At 39.1% G+C, this 22,131-nt stretch overlaps 1 protein-coding gene across 2 annotated transcripts in view; it reads left to right on the top strand.

Annotated features, from left to right (window-relative positions):
* Positions 1-22,131, top strand: part of ANO3 (anoctamin 3) — a 382,443-nt gene that overhangs the window by 207,475 nt on the left and 152,837 nt on the right. For both annotated transcript variants that reach the window (XM_075129454.1, XM_048853572.2), the window contains exon 2: positions 18,429-18,635. In XM_075129454.1, the coding sequence (XP_074985555.1) occupies positions 18,429-18,635 (207 nt within the window). The remainder of the gene's footprint in view (positions 1-18,428; positions 18,636-22,131) is intronic.

Raw genomic sequence — 22,131 nt, 5'->3', positions numbered from 1 at the left:
GCAAAATCAACTGGGAGAGAGAATTTGAACAAAAAAAAGATATGAATGATACTTGGGAATGGTTTAAGAGTACATTATTACCTGCCCCAAAGTCCACAATCAAGAAAGTAGACTACACTGATTAAAAAAACAACCTGGCTAAGAGGGGAAGTGAAGGTAGCTATAAACGTTTTTAAAAAAATCTATGGCTACCCAGGCTGCTTATGGTTTTGGTCCATTACTATATGGAAATGGTAGAATTGTCACTAATAATGCATAAAAGACATAAGTGTTCAATAAATATTTCATTATATCATTTAAAAATCTTGTTTCATAAAATTGATTTATGAAAGTAATTATCTGTGGTACAGGATAGAAATGAAAAATACCCATCAGAATGATTTATGATCAACCATGATAGATTAAGGCACAGGCAATAAATATATCCTTTCTCCTCTATATCATAATACTATCACCTCTCAATGCCACTCACCCACTGGTTAAGTATGAAGCACATTTACTATGAACATATTTACTATGTATCTGTTATGTTGCTCAGTTTGTGGTGAACAGTCTATTTAAAAGATGATGGCCTGATAGGGTTTTTTATTTCTTTAAGATTTCTTTAAGATTATTTCACCCATCCCTTGCTTTTTTTTTATGTCAGGATTTTGCTGAATGACCCTTTGGGGATCTCAGAGCATATGCATTGTGTAGAAAAACACACATTTTAAACATTTCAGGCCTTCTTTACATATCAAACAAAAATGGGTACAAGCCCAATTTTCTTTTTGTCCTGTAGGTCATCTTTAAGCTTATGTTAGTAACCTTCTTTTTCCCATTCATTCTCATACTGATAGCTTTTTTGAAAACTGATCCTCTCTGGATGAAATTTTCCTTGCTTGATCAGTTGGCAATTTTTTTTGTTCTTTCTATACTTTTTTTTTTTTTTTAAGTATGAACAGAACCCATTCACCTATTGTAGTTAGCAGGGATTTGGGAAAATATAGGTTTCCCACTATATTTAAAAAAGCCAAAAAACAGAAATGTATGTTTGTGCACGCACAACAAAATTCACTAGACTTCAGCATGCTACTTAACGAAGTACAAGTCCACTGGCAGTGGAGTATAAGCAACAGCTATTCCAACTTTGATTCAGTTTCAGGGGGTAAATATTCATGCTGATGATTGCATTGCTTTCAGTCCCTTTCCACTGAGCATTTAACTGCTGGAGCACCAGATCTCAGTGCAGTGGAGGTAGGGATGAAGCTGCATCAGCTTTTATACATCTGGTTCCTGCAATGCAGTACAGCAGAACACGTGCTGCTTTACACTTCATGGGGTATTTCAAAAATCTAGCATGCTGTTAAGACAGAAATGTGAATGAGAAATTATTTCTATGAACATGGTGTTTTAGTCACTGTGGTCAGTCCAAAAGGATAACATACCCACCACATATCTTGCAGAAAGGTTACATCAAAAAGATGCTTTTCCTGTGATTGCCTACCCAGGTTCAGCATAGTACAGTATAACAAGATACAGAATATTAATAATGTTAAATGCATGTAATCACACAGGCTATACAACTTGGCTTTTCCTATTGCAACAATGGGCACTTGTGATCAGCTGGTAAAATCTATATTCAGACCATAAAGAGCAGCTTGATGATTATCCTTGATTTACATTTTCTCTTCCCTCCATGCTGACCACTCATTTCTGGGTTCTGTTAATTTAAAAAAAAAAATACTTGTGGCTATAAAACATATTTGTGCGTACAGGAAAATAAGCAGTACTGTCAAGGAAAGGCATAGTCTCCCAACCTGCACTCTGCATGTTATGAAATATAAAAAGAGAAATTCTTATTTGTGAATTAAAAATATCAGGACAAATATGAACTGAACAGTTTTTTCAAGCATTGCTAGATACTGAATTCACCAGCAATTGTTTGGGGAAGCCAATTTCATTATTCAGGTCCTTTATTATTTCTATGACATTAAACATTTGTCAGTTATTGTTTCACAGAAATTGGACCACTAATTACCATAAATTAGAACTTAATTTCTTTTTGGTGTGTCTGTAATTGGAAACTCAAAATCTGACTGTCTACAGTCAGACAGCTATTACATCCAGCTATTTTTGTAAATTAATTTCTGCAGTAGTTTTACAGCAATCCTGTAGGTGTTATTGCAAATACATTTCATATTCAAACATATTTTAAGTTAAAAATAATGTAATTGGAATTAGGGGACTTTACAAAGAAAGCCTAATGACATTTCTTTGCATAGGATTCAGAGCAATAATGCTTATAACTGGTTTTCCATTTAAATCCACTGTCTGCTAAGAGCTATTCATGGCTGTGAAAATGTACAAGCTACCCCTTCCTTTCACTGGTATGAGCTGTAGAAGAATAAAGAAAAGCTGAATGTACATGAGATGTTCTTCCAACACAATGAGAGTCAGATTTAGAAATAAGGCTTTGCTTTTAAGAGCAGGTATAAAACAGAAAATAAGTTCATCTGTTTTTGTAAATCATGTAAATGTGCCGCTTACCTTGATTATATGTACACATGAATGGGTTATTAATAATCAATTATCTTTATGTATAATCACCTTTTACCTCAAAGGATTTTGAAAGCACTGGTCCGTACGTACATGAATCACTTTTCTCATCATTGATGTAGAACCCCTTCTAGGGTACAATGTGTTAGCTGTTCAAAGGTGAACTGCAATACTGTTGCAAAATGGAAAATAAATAGTGGCTTTGTAAGCATGTTTATTTGAGCTGGATACCTGATTATAAGAGTTAACATCAATCAAATAAGGAAAAAGAAACACATCTGTCCAATCTAAATAGCTCCAGTTCTGAATATGAAATACCCCTAATGACCTGCCTGCATTTGAAAAAAACTGTGCTGTGTTTGCAGAGAATTTGCAGCAGTTCAAGAGGTTAAATATATTGAGTAAATATTGTTTTATGAATTACTTTACCGGCTCTAGTTTTTACCAAGTTAACAAGACGCAAACTTGAGTAGTTGTTATAGCAACATTTTAAAGAAACTTTGAAACTGGAAATGAAGAAAGTAACGTTACACGAATCATAACTGTCCATGAAACTGCTGAAAAGGTATATTATTAATATGTTTGGAGCCAACTGTGTGGCATCTCCATCTTCTCTAATGGATGGTAAATGGACAGATTTGGGGATCTGTTCCACATAGTTTAAAAAAACAAAACAAAAAAAAAAACCCACTGAATTGTGTACATTCACCCATGGCACCTTTTCAATCCAGTGCACACAATTACTTGCATAACTTTTTAGCCTTAGGTTATCAATCTTGTATACATTTACGTGGCTTATTTGTTATGCTGTAGTTACCATAACTATTCAGTCGTATTCATTTCATAAACAGTATTTGGGATAGTCACAAGGTCTCTGGATCCTAGAAATGAAGTAGGTCCAGTTCCCCTACGCCAGGACTCATGTTTTCATTTGGCCAATTAAGATGGCAGGGCAGAACCTGAGACCTATAAAGGATCAGGGAAAGATGCAGGGAGGGGTACTTCCAGTGAGTCGGGGCAGGTGGGAACTGTCAGAGAACAGGAAGACCGGAGGAGAGTTGGAAGGAAGCAGAGGGTGTTGTCTTCTCTGAGATCGAGTCTAGGGCCAGAGAGGGCTGAAGGCAGGGGATCAGAAAAACAGCTTACCTGCTGACACATCTGGGGCCAGGCAGCTAGACATGGAGAAACCATGAGAGTGCTGGGAAAGTTGGGAATGCTCCCCTGGCAAGGATACTCTCACCACAGAGGCTGTGAGAGTTCCTGTTGGGAAGAAAAGTGCCCTGGGCCAGTTGAAAGGTCTGGGATGGTTGTCCTCATACAAGGACAGGAGAGGACTGATGGAGTCTGGGAGTGGTTCACAGCATCAGTGTGTGGCATATGAAGAATCAAAAGGTGAGTTATCTTGAGCTTTAATGACCCCTTGCAATTCCTTCAGTTGGTATGATAGGTTAGGTTTTCTTAATTATTGATGTTGCACAGGTCTCTGATACACTGTCAGACTCCATATACTGCTTTTCTCATCAATAGGCTAAAATTTGCACAATTTTACATTTATTAGTTGGCTTTTAGACATTTCAGAATACTTCTCTGTTGGGTCATTTGACCTTCTTCTTTGAAGTAAAAAGGGCATCTTCCCAAGTTGGAGGAAGCCTAAGAATCATTATATTTTGAGGGGATAAGTACATTATGTTAAAACATAGCCTCGCAAACATTTCTAGATTGGAGCGATCAGACCCAGGAGATTTGGCAGCATTAAGGACTCCTACAGCATCAGTAATCTTCACTGTCAGATTCACTTATTTCATTGCCCCCTTTCCCTTTAACTCTGTTCAGAAGAAAGTAATTTCATTTTGGGGAGAAAGTTAGTTATGTCTCCCAAAGCTGAAGATGTATGCAATGTTGTGGCTGTGTCAGCCCCAGGATATTAGAGAGCTGAAGATGTCTTTCTGTAGCTCCTCAAAGAAGGGGGCAGTGCAGTCCTATAATTACACTAGGGACACTAGAACTCCTGGGTTCTGTTCATTAGTTGTCCAATGACCCAATGTTTATCAGTTTAGTAATCCACATGTGGACAGAATAATAGTATTTATCTGCAGTATTTTACAGGCATTATTAGGCTTGCTTAATGTTTGTAAAGTACTTTGAGAACCTTGGCTGAAAATATAGGAATGGAAAGTCTTATTATTATAGGGAGACTGGAGTTTCTATTACAAGTAGTACATATTCATTCCTTAATTTGGGGGGAACATTGTATTGTGTAAGATAAATTCTGCCACGGTTAGAACTATTAGGGATTCACATTTATTAACTGAGAACAAAATATGATCATTATGAAGGTAAACCTGGTATCACTGTTGGTGAATGGAGTCTGATTCTTCCCCTTGATTTACATCTTTCCTCATTGGGGGGGGGGGGAGGGGCAGAGGGAAGTCCAATTACTTAAAGCCTACTCAAATTCCTATTACAGGTGATAGAAAGATTGTCTTTACTGGGCGCTGGAGCTATCTTCCAGTGATTTGGTATGGGGACCTTCAGGCTGTAAAACTTTTTTTTTAAATGCTTGCTCTTCTTTTCCTTGTACGTTCTAGATGTCTTCTAAAATCCAGCTTCTCTTCTGTCTTTGCTTTTAGAATTAAGATGCCAAAGGTCGTAGGAAAAAAGAATGAAAAATACAGACTTTTAAATTTCTTCTCTTTGAATGAGATATTAGGTCGGGTTAGAATCTGACATATATTCAAAAGCAGTTTCTTTATATTAAAGTGAAATCTATTAACATTTTATGATTTCAGACATTAATAACCTGAAATGCCTGAAGCTAGTTAATGTAACATGGTACAGAGACAGGTGTAAAAATGAAAACAAAAATCGTTACATTCCTAAAATGTACATATAGCTTTCAGATTATCAAAATTATCAAATTCTCTAAGGAATGACTGGAGCAATACATTCAGAATGTCAGTATAATTATTAATTTATTAGTCATTCCTTGAAGCCCCAGCACAGTTTGGAGCCCCATCATACTAACCACTGAACAAACACCTAATAAAAGATAATCCCTGCCCGGAAGAGTTCACAGATTACCTCTTTGTGCCTGTTTCCACTGTTTAAAGTGACTTGCTCAAGGTCACACAGCGGCTCAGTGACAAAGCTAGATTTCCAGAGTCCCAGTCCAGTGCCCCGTCCACTGGAAGGCTTGTTGCTGAGGTCATGCAGCTGGTATGCTTTGACAAGCAAAGAGCAAAATCAGGTTTGTTTGACGAGATCTATTTTTTTCCATAAAATTGGGTTGACTTATATTCCTATCCTTTAATTCTTTTTCAATTGAATTCTCTATCTAATTCCATTAGTTTGCCCTGGATTTTGCTGCAAATCTGTGAAGAATTATTTTCTTTTACATCTCTAAAAGAAAAGGAGTACTTGTGGCACCTTAGAGACTAACCAATTTATTTGAGCATGAGGTTAGTCTCTAAGGTGCCACAAGTACTCCTTTTCTTTTTGCGAATACAGACTAACACGGCTGTTCCTCTGAAACCTTTTACATCTCTGAAATTGTCTCAGGAACTGTTTTTTGAATTTCTTTTATAGGATGGCTTATTGTTAAAACTGTATTGCTTAGTAGTGACTGGTCATAGAGGTCACATCCTTATTTTGTCTTCCCTGGTTGGATGAGTTTCTCTTCTTCTGCGACTGCTTGTAGACAGTGATTTTTTTTTAATTTTCTCTTTGTGACTATTTTAGAATGTGAGATTATCATTCACTTTTTGTTCTAGTTGAACTTTGTGGCCCTGATTCTCCTCACTCAGATCAATATAAATCAAGCGTAACTTCACTTTTGCAATCCAATTGATTTCAGTAGAAAGTGAGTGGAAAATTAAAGCCCAGTCATACTATATTCATGAAAAGTAATATACCAAAAAGGAGTGTAAAAACTGCCTATAAGTGAATCCGTTTAAAAATATGAATATTTGCAGACTGAATTTTGTTAGGATTTGCCTCGCTCTAGTGATTACTCATAACTGTTGAGTACCAATGAGAATCAAACTCATGTTCTTCCATTTGAGTCTCTTCATAGAAAGATAGAGGAACAACTTCATTAGCTCAGCTAGTAAAGTGAGCTGATACTTTACACACCAATAGTACACAGAGATATAAGCTTACATATTACATAGATAGCTAAAAGTCAAGTAGAGTTGGACCTCGTAAAGGGAATTAAAACCAATAGTAAAAGGTTCTATAGCCATATAAATAAGAAGAAAACAAAGAAAGAAGAAGTGGGACCGCTAAACACTGAGGATGGAGTGGAGGTCAAGGATAATCTAGGCATGGCCCAATATCTAAACAAATACTTTGCCTCAGTCTTTAATAAGACTAAAGAGGATCTTAGGGATAATGATAGCATGACAAATGGGCATGAGGATATGGAGGTAGATATTACCATATCTGAGGTAGAAGCAAAACTCGAACAGCTTAATGGGACTAAATCGGGGGGCCCAGATAATCTTCATCCAAGAATATTCTAGGAATTGGCACATGAAATTGCAAGCCCATTAGCAAGAATTTTTAATGAATCTGTAAACTCAGGGGTTGTACCATATGATTGGAGAATTGCTAACATAGTTCCTATTTTTAAGAAAGGGAAAAAACGTGATCTGGGTAACTATAGGCCTGTTAGTTTGACATCTGTAGTATGCAAGGTCTTGGAAAAATTTTTGAAGGAGAAGGTAGTTAAGGACATTGAAGTCAATGGTAAATGGGACAAAATACAACAAGAAGAAAAGGAGTACTAGTAGCACCTTGGAGACTAACCAATTTATTTGATCTGAAGAAGTGAGCTGTAGCTCACGAAAGCTTATGCTCAAATAAATTGGTTAGTCTGCAAGGTGCCACTAGTACTCCTTTTCTTTTTGCGAATACAGACTAACACGGCTGCTACTCTGAAACCTGTCAAAATACAACATGGTTTTACAAAAGGTAGATTGTACCAAACCAACCTGATCTCCTTCTTTGAGAAAGTAACAGATTATTGAGACAAAGGAAATGCAGTGGATTTAATTTACCTAGATTTCAGTAAGGCATTTGATACCGTGCCACATGGGGAATTATTAGTTAAATTGGATAAGATGGGGATCAATATGAAAATTGAAAGGTGGATAAGGAATTGGTTAAAGGGGAGACTACAACGGGTCCTACTGAAAGGTGAACTGTCAGGTTGGAGGGAGGTTACCAGTGGAGTTCCTCAAGGATCGGTTTTGGGACCAATCTTCTTTAATCTTTTTATTACTGACCTCGGCACAAAAAGTGGGAGTTTGCTAATAAAGTTTGCGGGTGATACAAAGCTGGGAGGTATTGCCAATTTAGAGAAGGATAGGGATATCCTACAGGAGGATCTGGATGACCTTGTAAACTGGAGTAATAGTAATAGGATGAAATTTAATAGTGAGAAGTGTAAGGTCATGCATTTAGGGATTAATAACAAGAATTTTAGTTATAAGCTGGGGACGCATCAATTAGAAGTAACGGAGGAGGAGAAGGACCTTGGAGTATTGGTTGACCATAGGATGACTATGAGCTGCCAATGTGATATGGCTGTGAAAAAAGCTAATGCTGTCTTGGGATGCATCAGGAGAGGTATTTCAAGAAGGGATAAGGTGGTTTTAGTACTGTTATACAAGGCACTGGTGAGACCTCATCTGGAATACTGTGTGCAGTTCTGGTCTCCCACGTTTAAGAAGGATGAATTCAAACTGGAACAGGTACAGAGAAGGGCTACTAGGATGATCCGAGGAATGGAAAGCTTGTCTTATGAAAGGAGACTCAGGGAGCTTGGCTTGTTTAGCCTAACTAAAAGAAGGTTGAGGGGAGATATATATCAGAGGGATTAATACCGGAGAGGGAGAGGAATTATTTAAGCTCAGTACCAATGTGGACACAAGAACAAATGGATATAAACTGGCCACCAGGAAGTTTAGACTTGAAATTAGACGAAGGTTTCTAACCATCAGAGGAGTGAAGTTTTGGAACAGCCTTCCAAGGGAAGCAGTGGGGGCAAAAGATCTATCTGGCTTTAAGATTAAACTTAATAAGTTTATGGAGGAGATGGTATGGTGGGATAACATGGTTTTGGTAATTAAATATTCATGGTAAATAGGCCCGATGGGATATTAGATGGGGTGGGATCAGAGTTACTACAGAGAATACTTACCTGGGTGGCTGGCTGGTGAGTCTTGCCCGCATGCTCAGGGTTTAGCTGATCACCATATCTGGGGTCGGGAAGGAATTTTCCTCCAGGGCAGATTGGCAGAGGCCATGGGGTTTTTTTCCCTTTCTCTGCAGTGTGGGGCATGGGTCACTTGCTGGAGGATTCTCTGCTCCTTGACATCTTTAAACCACGATTTGAGGACTTCAATAGCTCAGACATAGGTGAGAGGTTTTTCGCAGAAGTGGTGGGTGTAATTCTGTGGCCTGCGTTGTGCAGGAGGTCAGACTAGATGATCATAATGGTCTCTTCTGATCTAAATATCTATGAATCTATGAATATATGGTACAGTGTGTATATAGATGAGCTATATAGTGAGTGTTTAGATATATGTGTGTATGCACACGTACCCTAAGATATTATAATGTCTGTGGAATGAGTCTTGAAGTCCTTTACCAACTGATATCTTGACTGTGTTTTAATTCTTGAGTGCATTTAAATAGAGAAATTAGAGTAGTGAATTTGTGTCTTGTAATATTCATAGAAAATAAACCAACTCTCCAAGGGATTGGCAATCTGTTAGAAGTACAGCTGCAAAAGATAAGTATGTCTCTCTTAATAATGTAGTTGCTAAAGACAGATGCTTGAGAACAGTAATCTCTAGTGTTTAGCTCTTTTCTGGTTTCTGCTCCCTGTGAAATAAGACTTCTTAATCTAGGTTTCAGAAGATGCTGTGTTCAAACCTTTTATTTGATTGTTAATTTAAAATTGCTATTTGAGCTCTAAATGGTCAACAGTTTATTAACAACTTGCTAATGATCTTGTGGTAATGTTGGATTATAATAATTTTATCTATTCAAGAATGTTTTTCTTCATTTAACCTTGCTTCTATGTAACACTCACACAATCTTAATTATTTACAGAAAGATCTATTTTTCAATTATTAAACTTAACATACAACTTTCATACTTCAAATTACCAATTAATTAAGACAATAGTTGATTTTGCTCCTGAGTTTTGAATTAAGTGGGTTGCATTATTTCTGCCTCCCTCCTACATACAAGTCTTTGTAATGGCTCTTCAAGCTCCGCCCCTGCTCCTTCAAAATATACTCAGCGGTCTCCTATTTCTAATCCTGCTGTAACTGAGTTACAAAGCAGCCAAAGTGCAAAATGTTCCTTTTTGACTTTCATCTACCACCATCCCTAACGCAGTCACACAGACATGCAAACAAACCAACCTTCCACTTAAATATTCAACCTTATTGTATTGTGTCAACTGTGTAATTTGTCTTATTTACTATAAACATTTGTTATCTTCATAAATGGGATCTGCCCATTGTATACATCTTCAGTGCATTGATACAGTGACACTAACAGTAATCATAGGTTTATTAGGCTATTCGCAACAGAGGCGTCACATGATTTTATGTTAATTGATTACTGCCCTCAGAAAGCCACCTTTGAAATTTCACACCTCTATCCTAGCCTTTGGAAATGTATGTCTACACTGAAGCTGGGAGGTGAGATTCCCAGTGTGAGTTGAGAGACTGTCCCACTAGCTCACCTTGAGCTAGCGCACTACAAATATTAGGGTGGACACTGCAGCCCTGGCAATAACTCGGGCCAGTCACTCAAGTTTGGACCCAGAGGGTTGGGTAAGCTTCAACTTTGGTGACTTGCCTGAGCCCCTGCTAGTGCCTGAGGGTCCACTGCTTGAGCTGAGCTAGTATGGATCTGTCTACCCACACTGGTAATCATACCTCCCAGCAACTGTGTAGACATACACTGAGAGTCAGGCTGGGGTATTTCCTTCATTCAATTACACTTCGCTTTGGATTATGTTCCTAGCGACACCTGTGCAACCCTCGTTAAATTTAGGCACCAAAACAGTAAGTCATGTAATTAGAAAACAATTCTGTTGACTCCACTACCATCGGAATATAATATAACTAGAAAAGTCCTTCTCACCATATTTTGGTACTTCTGGCTGTGGCCAAAACTGAAATATTTTAGACTCTCAGGAAAAAAAAAATGTTTTGAGTTTGAGTCTAAAATGTGGGACGAGTTCAGGCTGTTTATCACTGGAGTTGAGTCACCTACCTGAATTGTTTATATTTTGGATTTGCATTAGGCATTTCTGTAGCATAGTAAACTTTTACTTTCCTGTCACGCATCCTGTGCATCTTCTTTACTTGTCACCTAAACACACATCCTTTCAAGTGTTATAGAAATGAGACTCTTCCACATATTTTCATATCCGTTGTCATGTGTAATGTGTAAGAGTTTGAATTATCATATTCCTTTAAATCTTTCTCACTCAGGGCTCACCTTACTGCCTGGCCTATTTACATTTTTCGAAAAGTTTTATTTTTTTAATCTGTTTTAAATAACCCCAACTCCGTAAGGACATGATTTTCACAGACAGACAGGGCCACACAGGTTTTGGGAGATCTGGGGGAAAATCTGCAACTGGGGTCCCCCAACTCTTCCAAAAAAGCTACCACTAAGGAGAGGCCAAAGGATGGGGGAGGCTTGAGAGTGAGCCCACACCACATTCATCCCAGTGGCAGCTCAGCTCCACCTCTGTGGGGCTGGGCCCAGCTCCCTGCTCTAGGCATTGTGACCTGGTACGCGAGGTCGCAGCACCACTCAGGTTTGGTCTGGTTGCCCCTCCACTGTGAGTGGCCAGTGGCTGAATTCCAGTGAGTGGCCTTGCGACCTAGTTGGGCCCTCTCAAAGGGGGGATCTGGGGCAAATATCCCCTTTTGCTCCCTCCCATTCCCTGAGTGGCCCTGAAGACAGACCCTGCCTTTAGTGCAGTATAAATATCTTGAAGTAATGTTAAAGAAATCTCTTGTACTAATGTATATGTGTATTTTTAATCAAAGTTATACCGTAATCTAGACCAAGTCAATTACCGTGGTTAATAAACCATTTGAATTTGATCTACCCAGTAGGAATGAGCAGGGGCAGGGAACCCAATTTCAGATCAGTCCAAACCTGGAATTTTGCAATTGTCTCTACATTTTGGCATTTTCCCCATTGCTGGAAGAGCTTATGGGTGAAGACTGTAAAAGAAGGAACAGATGTCAGTCTGTGTTTTCTGAATAACTGATAATGTATGTGGCCATTGAGACATATTTTCTGAGAGCTGGCACACTGTCCCTTTATTATTTTTGAGTTTTAGCTTTGTTTAACTACTTCGCTGCCGCTGAATTAACTTGTAGTTAGTACCTCAGGAATGAAGCCTTTTTATATTGTGAAAAAGCTTATGTTGTGTATGAGCAATGTTCCTAAACTCTTCTGAATAGAGTCAAGGGCAGTATTGCCAACCCCAAATGTTCAAAAACATGACTCAGGCTCACCAAAAATCAAATCATGAGATTATGTAATAATAAGAGATTTGGCGTTCTTTTTATTTGCCTTCTGCTTTTTGAACCTTTAGGGAGCACTGGGGTCACATTTCGAAGCTTTCTTCACAGCCACGAGGGCTAGAAACTTCATTTTTCTTTAAGAATGAAGGCTGAAATCATCATGAATTCACTTGATTCCAGGAGCTAAGGCTTTAAGGAAAACAATTATCCTGAGACTCATGACAAAATCGTGAGTTGGCAACACTAGTCAAGGGAAGTGTTTTGTCATGTACACTAGAGAAAACATAATAAAAATATATATAAAAATCTACAGCAGCAAGTCTGAGAGCCCTGGTCAACTGACTTGGACTAATGGGGCACTCACCCCTGGGCTACAAATAGCAGTGTAAATGTTTCTATTCTGACCGGTGGCTGGGCTCTGAGACCCAACCCCCATGCCGGATCTCAGACCGTAGGCTCCAACCCAACTAGGGACATCTACACTGCTATTTTTACCACTGTAACATCACCCTGAATCAGCTGACTTGAGCATTGAGAATTACTGCCATGTGTGGATTTTGCCGAATTCTGTCGTAACCCTGAGAATTGGCAACGGCTGCAGGAAGTAACTATTCCAACAGATTTCATACCATTCCATTCAAAAGTGTTTCCCTGTTTTTGTTTGTTGTTTTTTCCTTTTTAAAGCATTGGTGCAAGAACACACAAACAACCTACTAAAACAAACACCAACAAGAAACCCACCAGAAGACCCAAGAAATTCATCCTTTTTACACAATAGACTTACTGAATATTTCGTCATTCGGTTTTTGATGACAGGAAGCCTTCCTTCTGTTTAAGGACATGGGCTATGACTGAAGATATCTGGGTTCTGATTCCTCACTCTGCCAGTTTTCCTGTGAATTTGGGAAAGTCACTTAATCTCTCTGAGCCTCAGTTCCCATCTGTAAAATTGGTGTATTAATACTTCCTGTCTCCCATTTCATCTTGTCTATTTAGATTTTAAACCTTTCTGTCTCTTACTATGGCTTCGTACGGTGCCCAGTACAATAGGGCCCTCATCTGTAATACAAACAATACATAACTTGTAATAGAAAAGTTCTTTATTTTGTAAGTTCATAAATACAGGCCCTTTGAAAAGAGAGTGTAAATTACTTCAGAGATTAGAATGACTCCTTATCTGAGTCTGAGGTCCTTTCATTTTTAATTAGACGTGTACCTTATAAAGTATGAGAGCCCCAAAGCAACTAAATGCTTGCATATCATTTAAAAATTGTTTATGGTGCATTATTTGTACCAAATACCAGATTGATCCCTATATACTGTCCAATTCTCTATATGGAAGTACACTGCGGAGGCAAAAATTTTACAAGATTCTGTGGATCTATTGCATATGCAAAGTACGTAAGTGTGGGCTCCAGACTTCCCCAAATACCACAAATAAGATCATATTATGGAGTAATCACTGGTTTAAATTACATTTTAGAAACAAATTCTGTTTTCCCTTCAGCAGCAGATCAACAGCGCACACACTTGTGCTATAGGCAGAGTTTGCCCATTCAAATTCCAGCTCTGCAGAGAGGCAGGATCTCCAGAACAGGAGTCACAAGTCATCATAACCAAGGGATCACAAATCAGGGTCAGCATTTTTGTGTGCACATAATACATAGCCACCTCAACCAAACCATAGCCCATATCCATAGATCCCAGAGTCATTTATCCCTTCTCTGATAGGAAATGAAAGGGGACTTTCTTCAGACTCACCATAGGAACGTATTGTAGTGTATTGACATCTAATGGACACTTAATGTAACTTCACCATAAGTGTAGCTGAGGCCTGGCCTGACATGCGTAATTAATACATTTCTTATATGCAGCATTGTAGCCATATTGGTCCCAGGGTATTAAAGAGACAAGGTGGGTGAGGTGATCTATTTTATTGGACCAACTTCTGTTTGGTGAGATAGACAAGCTTACGCAGAGCTCATTTCTTGGAAGATAGAAGTAGAGTGGTAAACGGATCATTAGGTTGAAAACAGAATGTTTGTGCTAAATAAGATAATCAAATAGGTCAATAGGCTAAAAAGACAGAATGTCTAAGCCAGCTAAGGATAAGAGGGAGATCACCCAGGGAACCATTTACTAACAATGGACAAGATAAATTAAGAATGTAGAAATAAGGTAAAGAGTAGGTCGAGCATAGGCAATGCATGGACAGAGCATGCTACACAGGGATTGGTTTCTGCAAAGTAACCATGCCAATCCCAAAATGTGTGATGCAATATATAGTAAATTCAAAGTAATGTGTAAATGTGTATATAAAGGGGAAGGTATTTCTATGTAACTTTGGATGTGTGGTATGCCCTATACCCACCTCCTAAGCTTGGTATGCCCTATACCCACCTCCTAACTCAACTCCGTTTAGTTTTGCTGTGTGCCAAATAAAGTAACCTGAAGGACAAAATCTGGAATTGAACTGAGTTTTTTGGGTCTCAGAAAACTAGATGAAGTGTTCTCTCAGAATGGACAAGGTGTTCTTGATAAGCCAAGTGGAAAAGTCTTGGAAGGAATAAGTTTCCAACAATAAGTTCAGAGTTGGTTAAATCTGTTATCTGGTTCTTTCAATCTAAACTTGTTTAAGACTCTGCTTTCATCCATGTTGTTTCATGTTGCATTATTAAAACTATAACACACAGAAAAGAACCTTAGTCAATGTAGTTCCTAAAGAGAACACCACAGGTTGTGTCTTTTGAAGCATTTAAATGTTGACTAAAATATACTAGCTACCATATATATATATATTATGCTGATAGTATTGCCCGCAATATATATTTCAAGCATTTAAGTATACATTTTAAGCATTAATATAGCAGTTACATAGCTCAGATTGCCCTGTAGTTTTATTATAATCCTGTTCGCTTATGCGAAGTAACCCATAACTCCTTGCATTAACTGAAGTAAGCTTTGGCCTAAGTAGATAGGAAAACTGTCAGTGCAAGAACATGTAATTGTTTCCTCATAGCAAAGAAAGGGAGTTGCCCTTACAAATCTTTTTATCCTGGTACAGGCTTAGGAGGTGTTCTCATGCCCCTTAGTACTTGGAATGCATGAGTTCAGAACAAAAGATAAAGGGGTACATCATGATACCAAAACAAGGTAAAAAGCTGATTAATTGAATCTAGTTTCCTTTCAGGTGATGCATATAGTGCTTTTTACTGGTAAACCAGTAGGCTATAAAAAGATGGCTTCAGGGATGTAACGTTGGTGAGCACACCTTGTGCATAAGGCGAATGTACCATAGATGCACGGGACCTGTCTTTGGAGACTGATGTATAGAACTTTTTTTCCTGTACCATATTAACAAACCTAATCAACATTGGTTATTCGGTCTCTTCAGTATATTTCATAATGAACAAAAGTGTGGCCAAGCAAATGACTGTGCAATTTATCAACAAGCTGGAATACAGCCTTAATGCTTTTAAGTTTTATATTGGATATAAAGTCCAAATTCTGCCCAGTCAGACGACCCCTGCATCAAATTCATTCTTGGTGTTTCTTGGCATCAGTTTGGAGGCACCTATGTAACTAAAGCATTTTGGCAGATCTGGGCACATAAACAAGACAATGGAATTTATTTATTTGGCTTTCTGTATTCACTCTTCTGCCATAATGTGTGAAGAATGAATAATATCCCAGATTTGGTTTAAAATTAATGAAAATGTTGGATTTAAGTCTTATTAAAATGCTAATGAATTTTAATCTCATTGATTGAGAATGCTCTATTAGTTCCTATATTGCATTTAAAATGTACAGATGAGATTTACAGTATCTGAAATATTTAGGGAGTTTTACAGTGTCTGTGATATATGGCGAGTGCAGATTATCATTATTAAAGTGGAGTCTTGATTGAGTTATTTAATTATGATAACTGCATGTGGTATCTGTTTTTACAAGCATATATGCATTTCCAACTTAATGTTGAAAAACTCAAACCTTTACAATGACTTTAAAGTGTCAGTCATCTGAGGACCTGGCACATTGAGCAAATCATTTTTTGAGGGAGAGTGGAAAATACAGTAAGATGAGTACAGGTAAAATTACACTCTAAAAACGAAAGGTCTATATCTTCTGTTGGGAAATAATATTTTATCATGCTCTTCTCAGAATGGAGTGCGTTAGTCATGCCATCAAAGTGTGCTTTGAAGAGTGAATTACTGTTAACTGGGGTGGCATAAGGCCACCTGACTTACATGTTTAGAATCTCATATTGCTTTTTAACAAGTGCTGTGCAGTTGATTTATCATCAGAGCTATTAAATCTCTCAAAACACTCTTGTACTGTGATATTTCAGTAAAGAAAAAATTCAGCAAGCAAGCTTTGGAGGGAAGAATGAGGGTCAGTAGGATAGATACATGTTCTTGCTGTATTTTCAAAAGCTGAGTTAATGTTTCCTAATTACTAACTCTGACAGGAAGTTGATAAACTTATCTAGTATATTTTCATAGGGAGAACTTCCTGATAAATAGGAATGAAGTGTTTAGGACCTTTAAGAGCAAATGGCACTGAAATAAATAGGAGAGTAGGGCTTTATTGAGTATGCTTTGCTCTTCTGAGGCAAAGCAAAAAGCCTGACCACTAAACAGCTAAGCTAAAAGTCACAGAGATATAAAGAGTGTGTGTTGAAGGCTTACATTTGATTTTTTTATTTAGCATGTCTAAATACCTCCGTGTTGAAAGTTACATATACTGACAGAAAACACTACTCTAAATTCTTGAACGTATTGTGAAACAATTTTCACATCCATGCATATGTACTAAAGAGATGGACACTGAGTAGGGCAGTATGTTTGTTTGTTGGATTCTGGTTACATGTGCTTGGGAGAACTGTGCGCCAATCCAAACCACACAACTCCAGTAAATGCGCCTTCATAATTCATGCCTGATGTAAAGCATATAAGACTAGAGGAAAGTAAACAAGAAAAAAAAGATGTCACTGAGCAGTGTGTTTGAATTCTTGCATTATTTTATTGTTGTAATCCTCGCTCAATTCACCCTTCTCTAACAGTTTGTTGTTCTCGCCCTCATTCATTATGTTGCATCTTAATTCTGGATGATAAATTCTTGAGGCCATGGACCATATCTAAATTTTGCTCTGTGAGGTGCTTAGCATACCTTTTGGCCTAGAATAAATAACTCCATATCTTCCCAGTATTCTCCTGCATAGTGGTGGTAGTGAGATCTGCTGATCTTCCTCGGTAGATAGGGGAATAGCATGTTGTGTGTGTGTGTGTGTGGCGGAGGGGGGTGATTTTGTCAAAAAGTCAGTGATTTATTTTTTAATAGCTTGGTGTGACTCATCTGTCATTCTTTATGACTAATTCAGTGCCCAATCAGGAAGTTTGTTTTGGGAGCCTTAGGCTGTATATTGTTTTTGTTCATATCTTCTGGTGTGTTCCAAAGACACTATGATATTGGAGTTGTGGCTCAGAAAGGTCAACTTTTCCTTTTGTGGCTAGTAGCTGCCTTCAAAACTGAAAGACCCATTCTTCTGGATGAGAAGGCCTTCTTGTATAGAAATAAAGTGGCAACCTTTTATGCCTCCTGCAGTTGTTGAAAATTTGTACTTTAAATTGCAAAGTAAAGTCAGAAGACTTCCACCTCTCAATTAATTTTCACTTTTAGTCAGGTTTTTAGAGGAGCAAGAATGCAGTTTTGAACTACATTTCACCTGCAGGTATCAGAATGCTAGTACAACTTTTGCAGGTTCAGATTTTCACCTATGAAAAGAAAATTGCCTGCTGAAAATATAGTCTCTACCTTCATTTACTTACTTATCATGGAGGTACAAAAATACTTTTGCCTGCTTCACAGGGGTATTGTGAGGTTCAATTAACACTTGGAAAGCATGTTGATATTTATGGATGAAATGTTATATATCAGGAGTTCTCAAACTGGGGTTCGGGAGCCCTCGGGGATCATGAGGTTATTACATGGGGGGTCATGAGCTATTAGCCTCCACCGCAAACCTCGCTTTGCCTCCAGCATTTATAATAGTGTTAAATATATAAAAATGTGATTTTAATGTATAAGGGGGGGGTCACACTCAGAGGCTTGGTATATGAAAGGGGTCACCAATACAAAAGTCTGAAGCCCTGTTCTATATGGTAGAACAGTATAAAATATTATTGAAAAGCTACTTGGTAGTTAAAAAAAAAAAATTCTTGAATCTTCCTAATTCAATCCAGATGGTTACCTTTCTCTTTTTAAAAAAAACACATGATACTACATAGCTTCTGATTCTGTATATTTTGGATGTTTCAGGTATGAACACAAGCAGGAGTGAGACAGTGAAAGAGCCTCCATTGAAGCCCTCTAGAAGATCCATGCCATGCTTAGCACAGAGCCAAACACACCCTCACTGTCTTAGCAAACATTCTTCATTTCTTCAGCCAAATAGGCTCCAGCCACAGGCTCGGCCTCTGAGTGCAGGCACTTCAACAGCTACAGTCGACGTGGCGTCAGAACGAGGTGAGCAGTTGTCCTTTATTTATACCGTCTTCCTTCCAATATATGTTTTTTCCTAAACTGTGACGTGCCTGAGTTTGTAATGCTTATTTTATGGAAAATAGTGAAATCATAATAAAAGACAAAAACTCAATCTTGAAAAGTTTCCATAATACTATTACTAGAGATGCTTACAGAAAGTGATAAGTTTAAAAAAAAAACAAAAAAACCCACTTACAGACTGCACAATACTTAGATGAATCACTGTAGTATCTGTAAAAAGAAAAGGAGGACTTGTGGCACCTTAGAGACTAACCAATTTATTTGAGCATGAGCTTTCGTGAGCTACAGCTCACTTCATCGGATGCATACTGTGGAAACTGCAGCAGACTTTATATACACACAGAGATCATGAAACAATACCTCCTCCTACCCCACTGTCCTGCTGGTAATAGCTTATCTAAAGTGATCATCAAGTTGGGCCATTTCCAGCACAAATCCAGGTTTTCTCACCCTCCACCCCCCCACACAAATTCACTCTCCTGCTGGTAATAGCCCATCCAAAGTGACAACTCTCTTCACAATGTGCATGATAATCGAGGTGGGCCATTTCCTGCACAAATCCAGGTTCTCTCACCCCCTCACCCCCCTCCAAAAACCACACACACAAACTCACTCTCCTGCTGGTAATAGCTCATCCAAAGTGACCACTCTCCCTACAATGTGCATGATAATCAAGGTGGGCCATGTCCAGCACAAATCCAGGTTTTCTCACCCCTCCACCCCCATACACACACAAACTCACTCTCCTGCTGGTAATAGCTCATCCAAAGTGACCACTCTCCCTACAATGTGCATGATAATCAAGGTGGGCCATTTCCAGCACAAATCCAGGCTTTCTCACCCCCCCCCTTTTTTTCCCGGACACACACACACACACACACACACAAACTCACTCTCCTGCTGGCAATAGCTCATCCAAACTGACCACTCTCCAAGTTTAAATCCAAGTTTAACCAGAACGTCTGGGGGGGGGGGGGGGGGCGGATAGGAAAAAACAAGGGGAAATAGGCTACCTTGCATAATGACTTAGCCACTCCCAGTCTCTATTTAAGCCTAAATTAATAGTATCCAATTTGCAAGTGAATTCCAATTCAGCAGTTTCTCGCTGGAGTCTGGATTTGAAGTTTTTTTGTTTTAAGATAGCGACCTTCATGTCTGTGATTGCGTGACCAGAGAGATTGAAGTGTTCTCCGACTGGTTTATGAATGTTATAATTCTTGACATCTGATTTGTGTCCATTTATTCTTTTACTTAGAGACTGTCCAGTTTGACCAATATAAATGGCAGAGGGGCATTGCTGGCACATGATGGCATATATCACATTGGTGGATGTGCAGGTGAACGAGCCTCTGATAGTGTGGCTGATGTTATTAGGCCCTGTGATGGTGTCCCCTGAATAGATATGTGGGCACAGTTGGCAACGGGCTTTGTTGCAAGGATAGGTTCCTGGGTTAGTGGTTCTGTTGTGTGGTATGTGGTTGCTGGTGAGTATTTGCTTCAGGTTGCAGGGCTGTCTGTAGGCAAGGACTGGCCTGTCTCCCAAGATTTGTGAGAGTGTTGGGTCATCCTTTAGGATAGGTTGTAGATCCTTAATAATGCATTGGAGGGGTTTTAGTTGGGGGCTGAAGGTGACGGCTAGTGGCGTTCTGTTATTTTCTTTGTTAGGCCTGTCCTGTATTAGGTGACTTCTGGGAACTCTTCTGGCTCTATCAATCTGTTTATTCACTTCCGCAGGTGGGTATTGTAGTTGTAAGAAAGCTTGACAGAGATCTTGTAGGTGTTTGTCTCTGTCTGAGGGGTTGGAGCAAATGCGGTTGTATCGCAGAGCTTGGCTGTAGACGATGGATCGTGTGGTGTGGTCAGGGTGAAAGCTGGAGGCATGTAGGTAGGAATAGGAAGAAACAGATTGATAGAGCCAGAAGAGTTCCCAGAAGTCACCTACTACAGGACAGGCCTAACAAAGAAAATAACAGAACGCCACTAGCCGTCACCTTCAGCCACCAACTAAAGCCCCTCCAACGCATTATTAAGGATCTACAACCTATCCTGAAGGATGACCCAACACTCTCACAAATCTTGGGAGACAGGCCAGTCCTTGCCTACAGACAGCCCCGCAACCTGAAGCAAATACTCACCAGCAACCACATACCACACAACAGAACCACTAACCCAGGAACCTATCCTTGCAACAAAGCCCGTTGCCAACTGTGCTCACATATCTATTCAGGGGACACCATCACAGGGCCTAATAACATCAGCCACACTATCAGAGGCTCGTTCACCTGCACATCCACCAATGTGATATATGCCATCATGTGCCAGCAATGCCCCTCTGCCATTTACATTGGTCAAACTGGACAGTCTCTATGTAAAAGAATAAATGGACAAATCAGATGTCAAGAATTATAACATTCATAAACCAGTCGGAGAACACTTCAATCTCTCTGGTCACGCAATCACAGACATGAAGGTCGCTATCTTAAAACAAAAAAACTTCAAAACCAGACTCCAGCGAGAAACTGCTGAATTGGAATTCATTTGCAAATTGGATACTATTAATTTAGGCTTAAATAGAGACTGGGAGTGGCTAAGTCATTATGCAAGGTAGCCTATTTCCCCTTGTTTTTTCCTATCCGCCCCCCCCCCCCCAGACGTTCTGGTTAAACTTGGATTTAAACTTGGAGAGTGGTCAGTTTGGATGAGCTATTGCCAGCAGGAGAGTGAGTTTGTGTGTGTGTGTGTGTGTGTGTGTGTCCCCGGGAAAAAAAGGGGGGGGTGAGAGAGCCTGGATTTGTGCTGGACATGGCCCACCTTGATTACCATGCACATTGTAGGGAGAGTGGTCACTTTGGATGAGCTATTACCAGCAGGAGAGTGAGTTTGTGTGTGTGGTTTTTGGCGGGGGGTGAGGGGGTGAGAGAACCTGGATTTGTGCAGGAAATGGTCCACCTTGATTATCATGCACATTGTGAAGAGAGTTGTCACTTTGGATGGGCTATTACCAGCAGGAGAGTGAGTTTGTGTGTGGGGGGTGTGGAGGGTGAGAAAACCTGGATTTGTGCTGGAAATGGCCCAACTTGATGATCACTTTAGATAAGCTATTACCAGCAGGACAGTGTGGTGGGAGGGTGTTTCATGATCTCTGTGTGTATATAATGTCTGCTGCAGTTTCCACGGTATGTATCTGATGAAGTGAGCAGTAGCTCACGAAAGCTCATGCTCAAATAAATTGGTTAGTCTCTAAGGTGCCACAAGTACTCCTTTTCTTTTTGCAAATACAGACTAACACGGCTGGTACTCTGAAACCTGTAATATCTGTGCTACTTGTTTAATATTTAAAGAATGCCTGGAAATTAGTTCATTAAGGGGATCTTAGAAAAATAGGGCAGCTGCTGCTCAATCGTGCATTATGGTTTTTACAATACATACTGAAAATATTGTGTGAAATCGTGGCCCC

Source organism: Caretta caretta, chromosome 6, assembly GCF_965140235.1.
Source record: "Caretta caretta isolate rCarCar2 chromosome 6, rCarCar1.hap1, whole genome shotgun sequence".
Lineage (NCBI taxonomy): Eukaryota > Metazoa > Chordata > Testudines > Cheloniidae > Caretta > Caretta caretta.
Note: the sequence above shows the minus strand (reverse complement) of the source record. Positions and strands in the feature narration are given on the sequence as shown.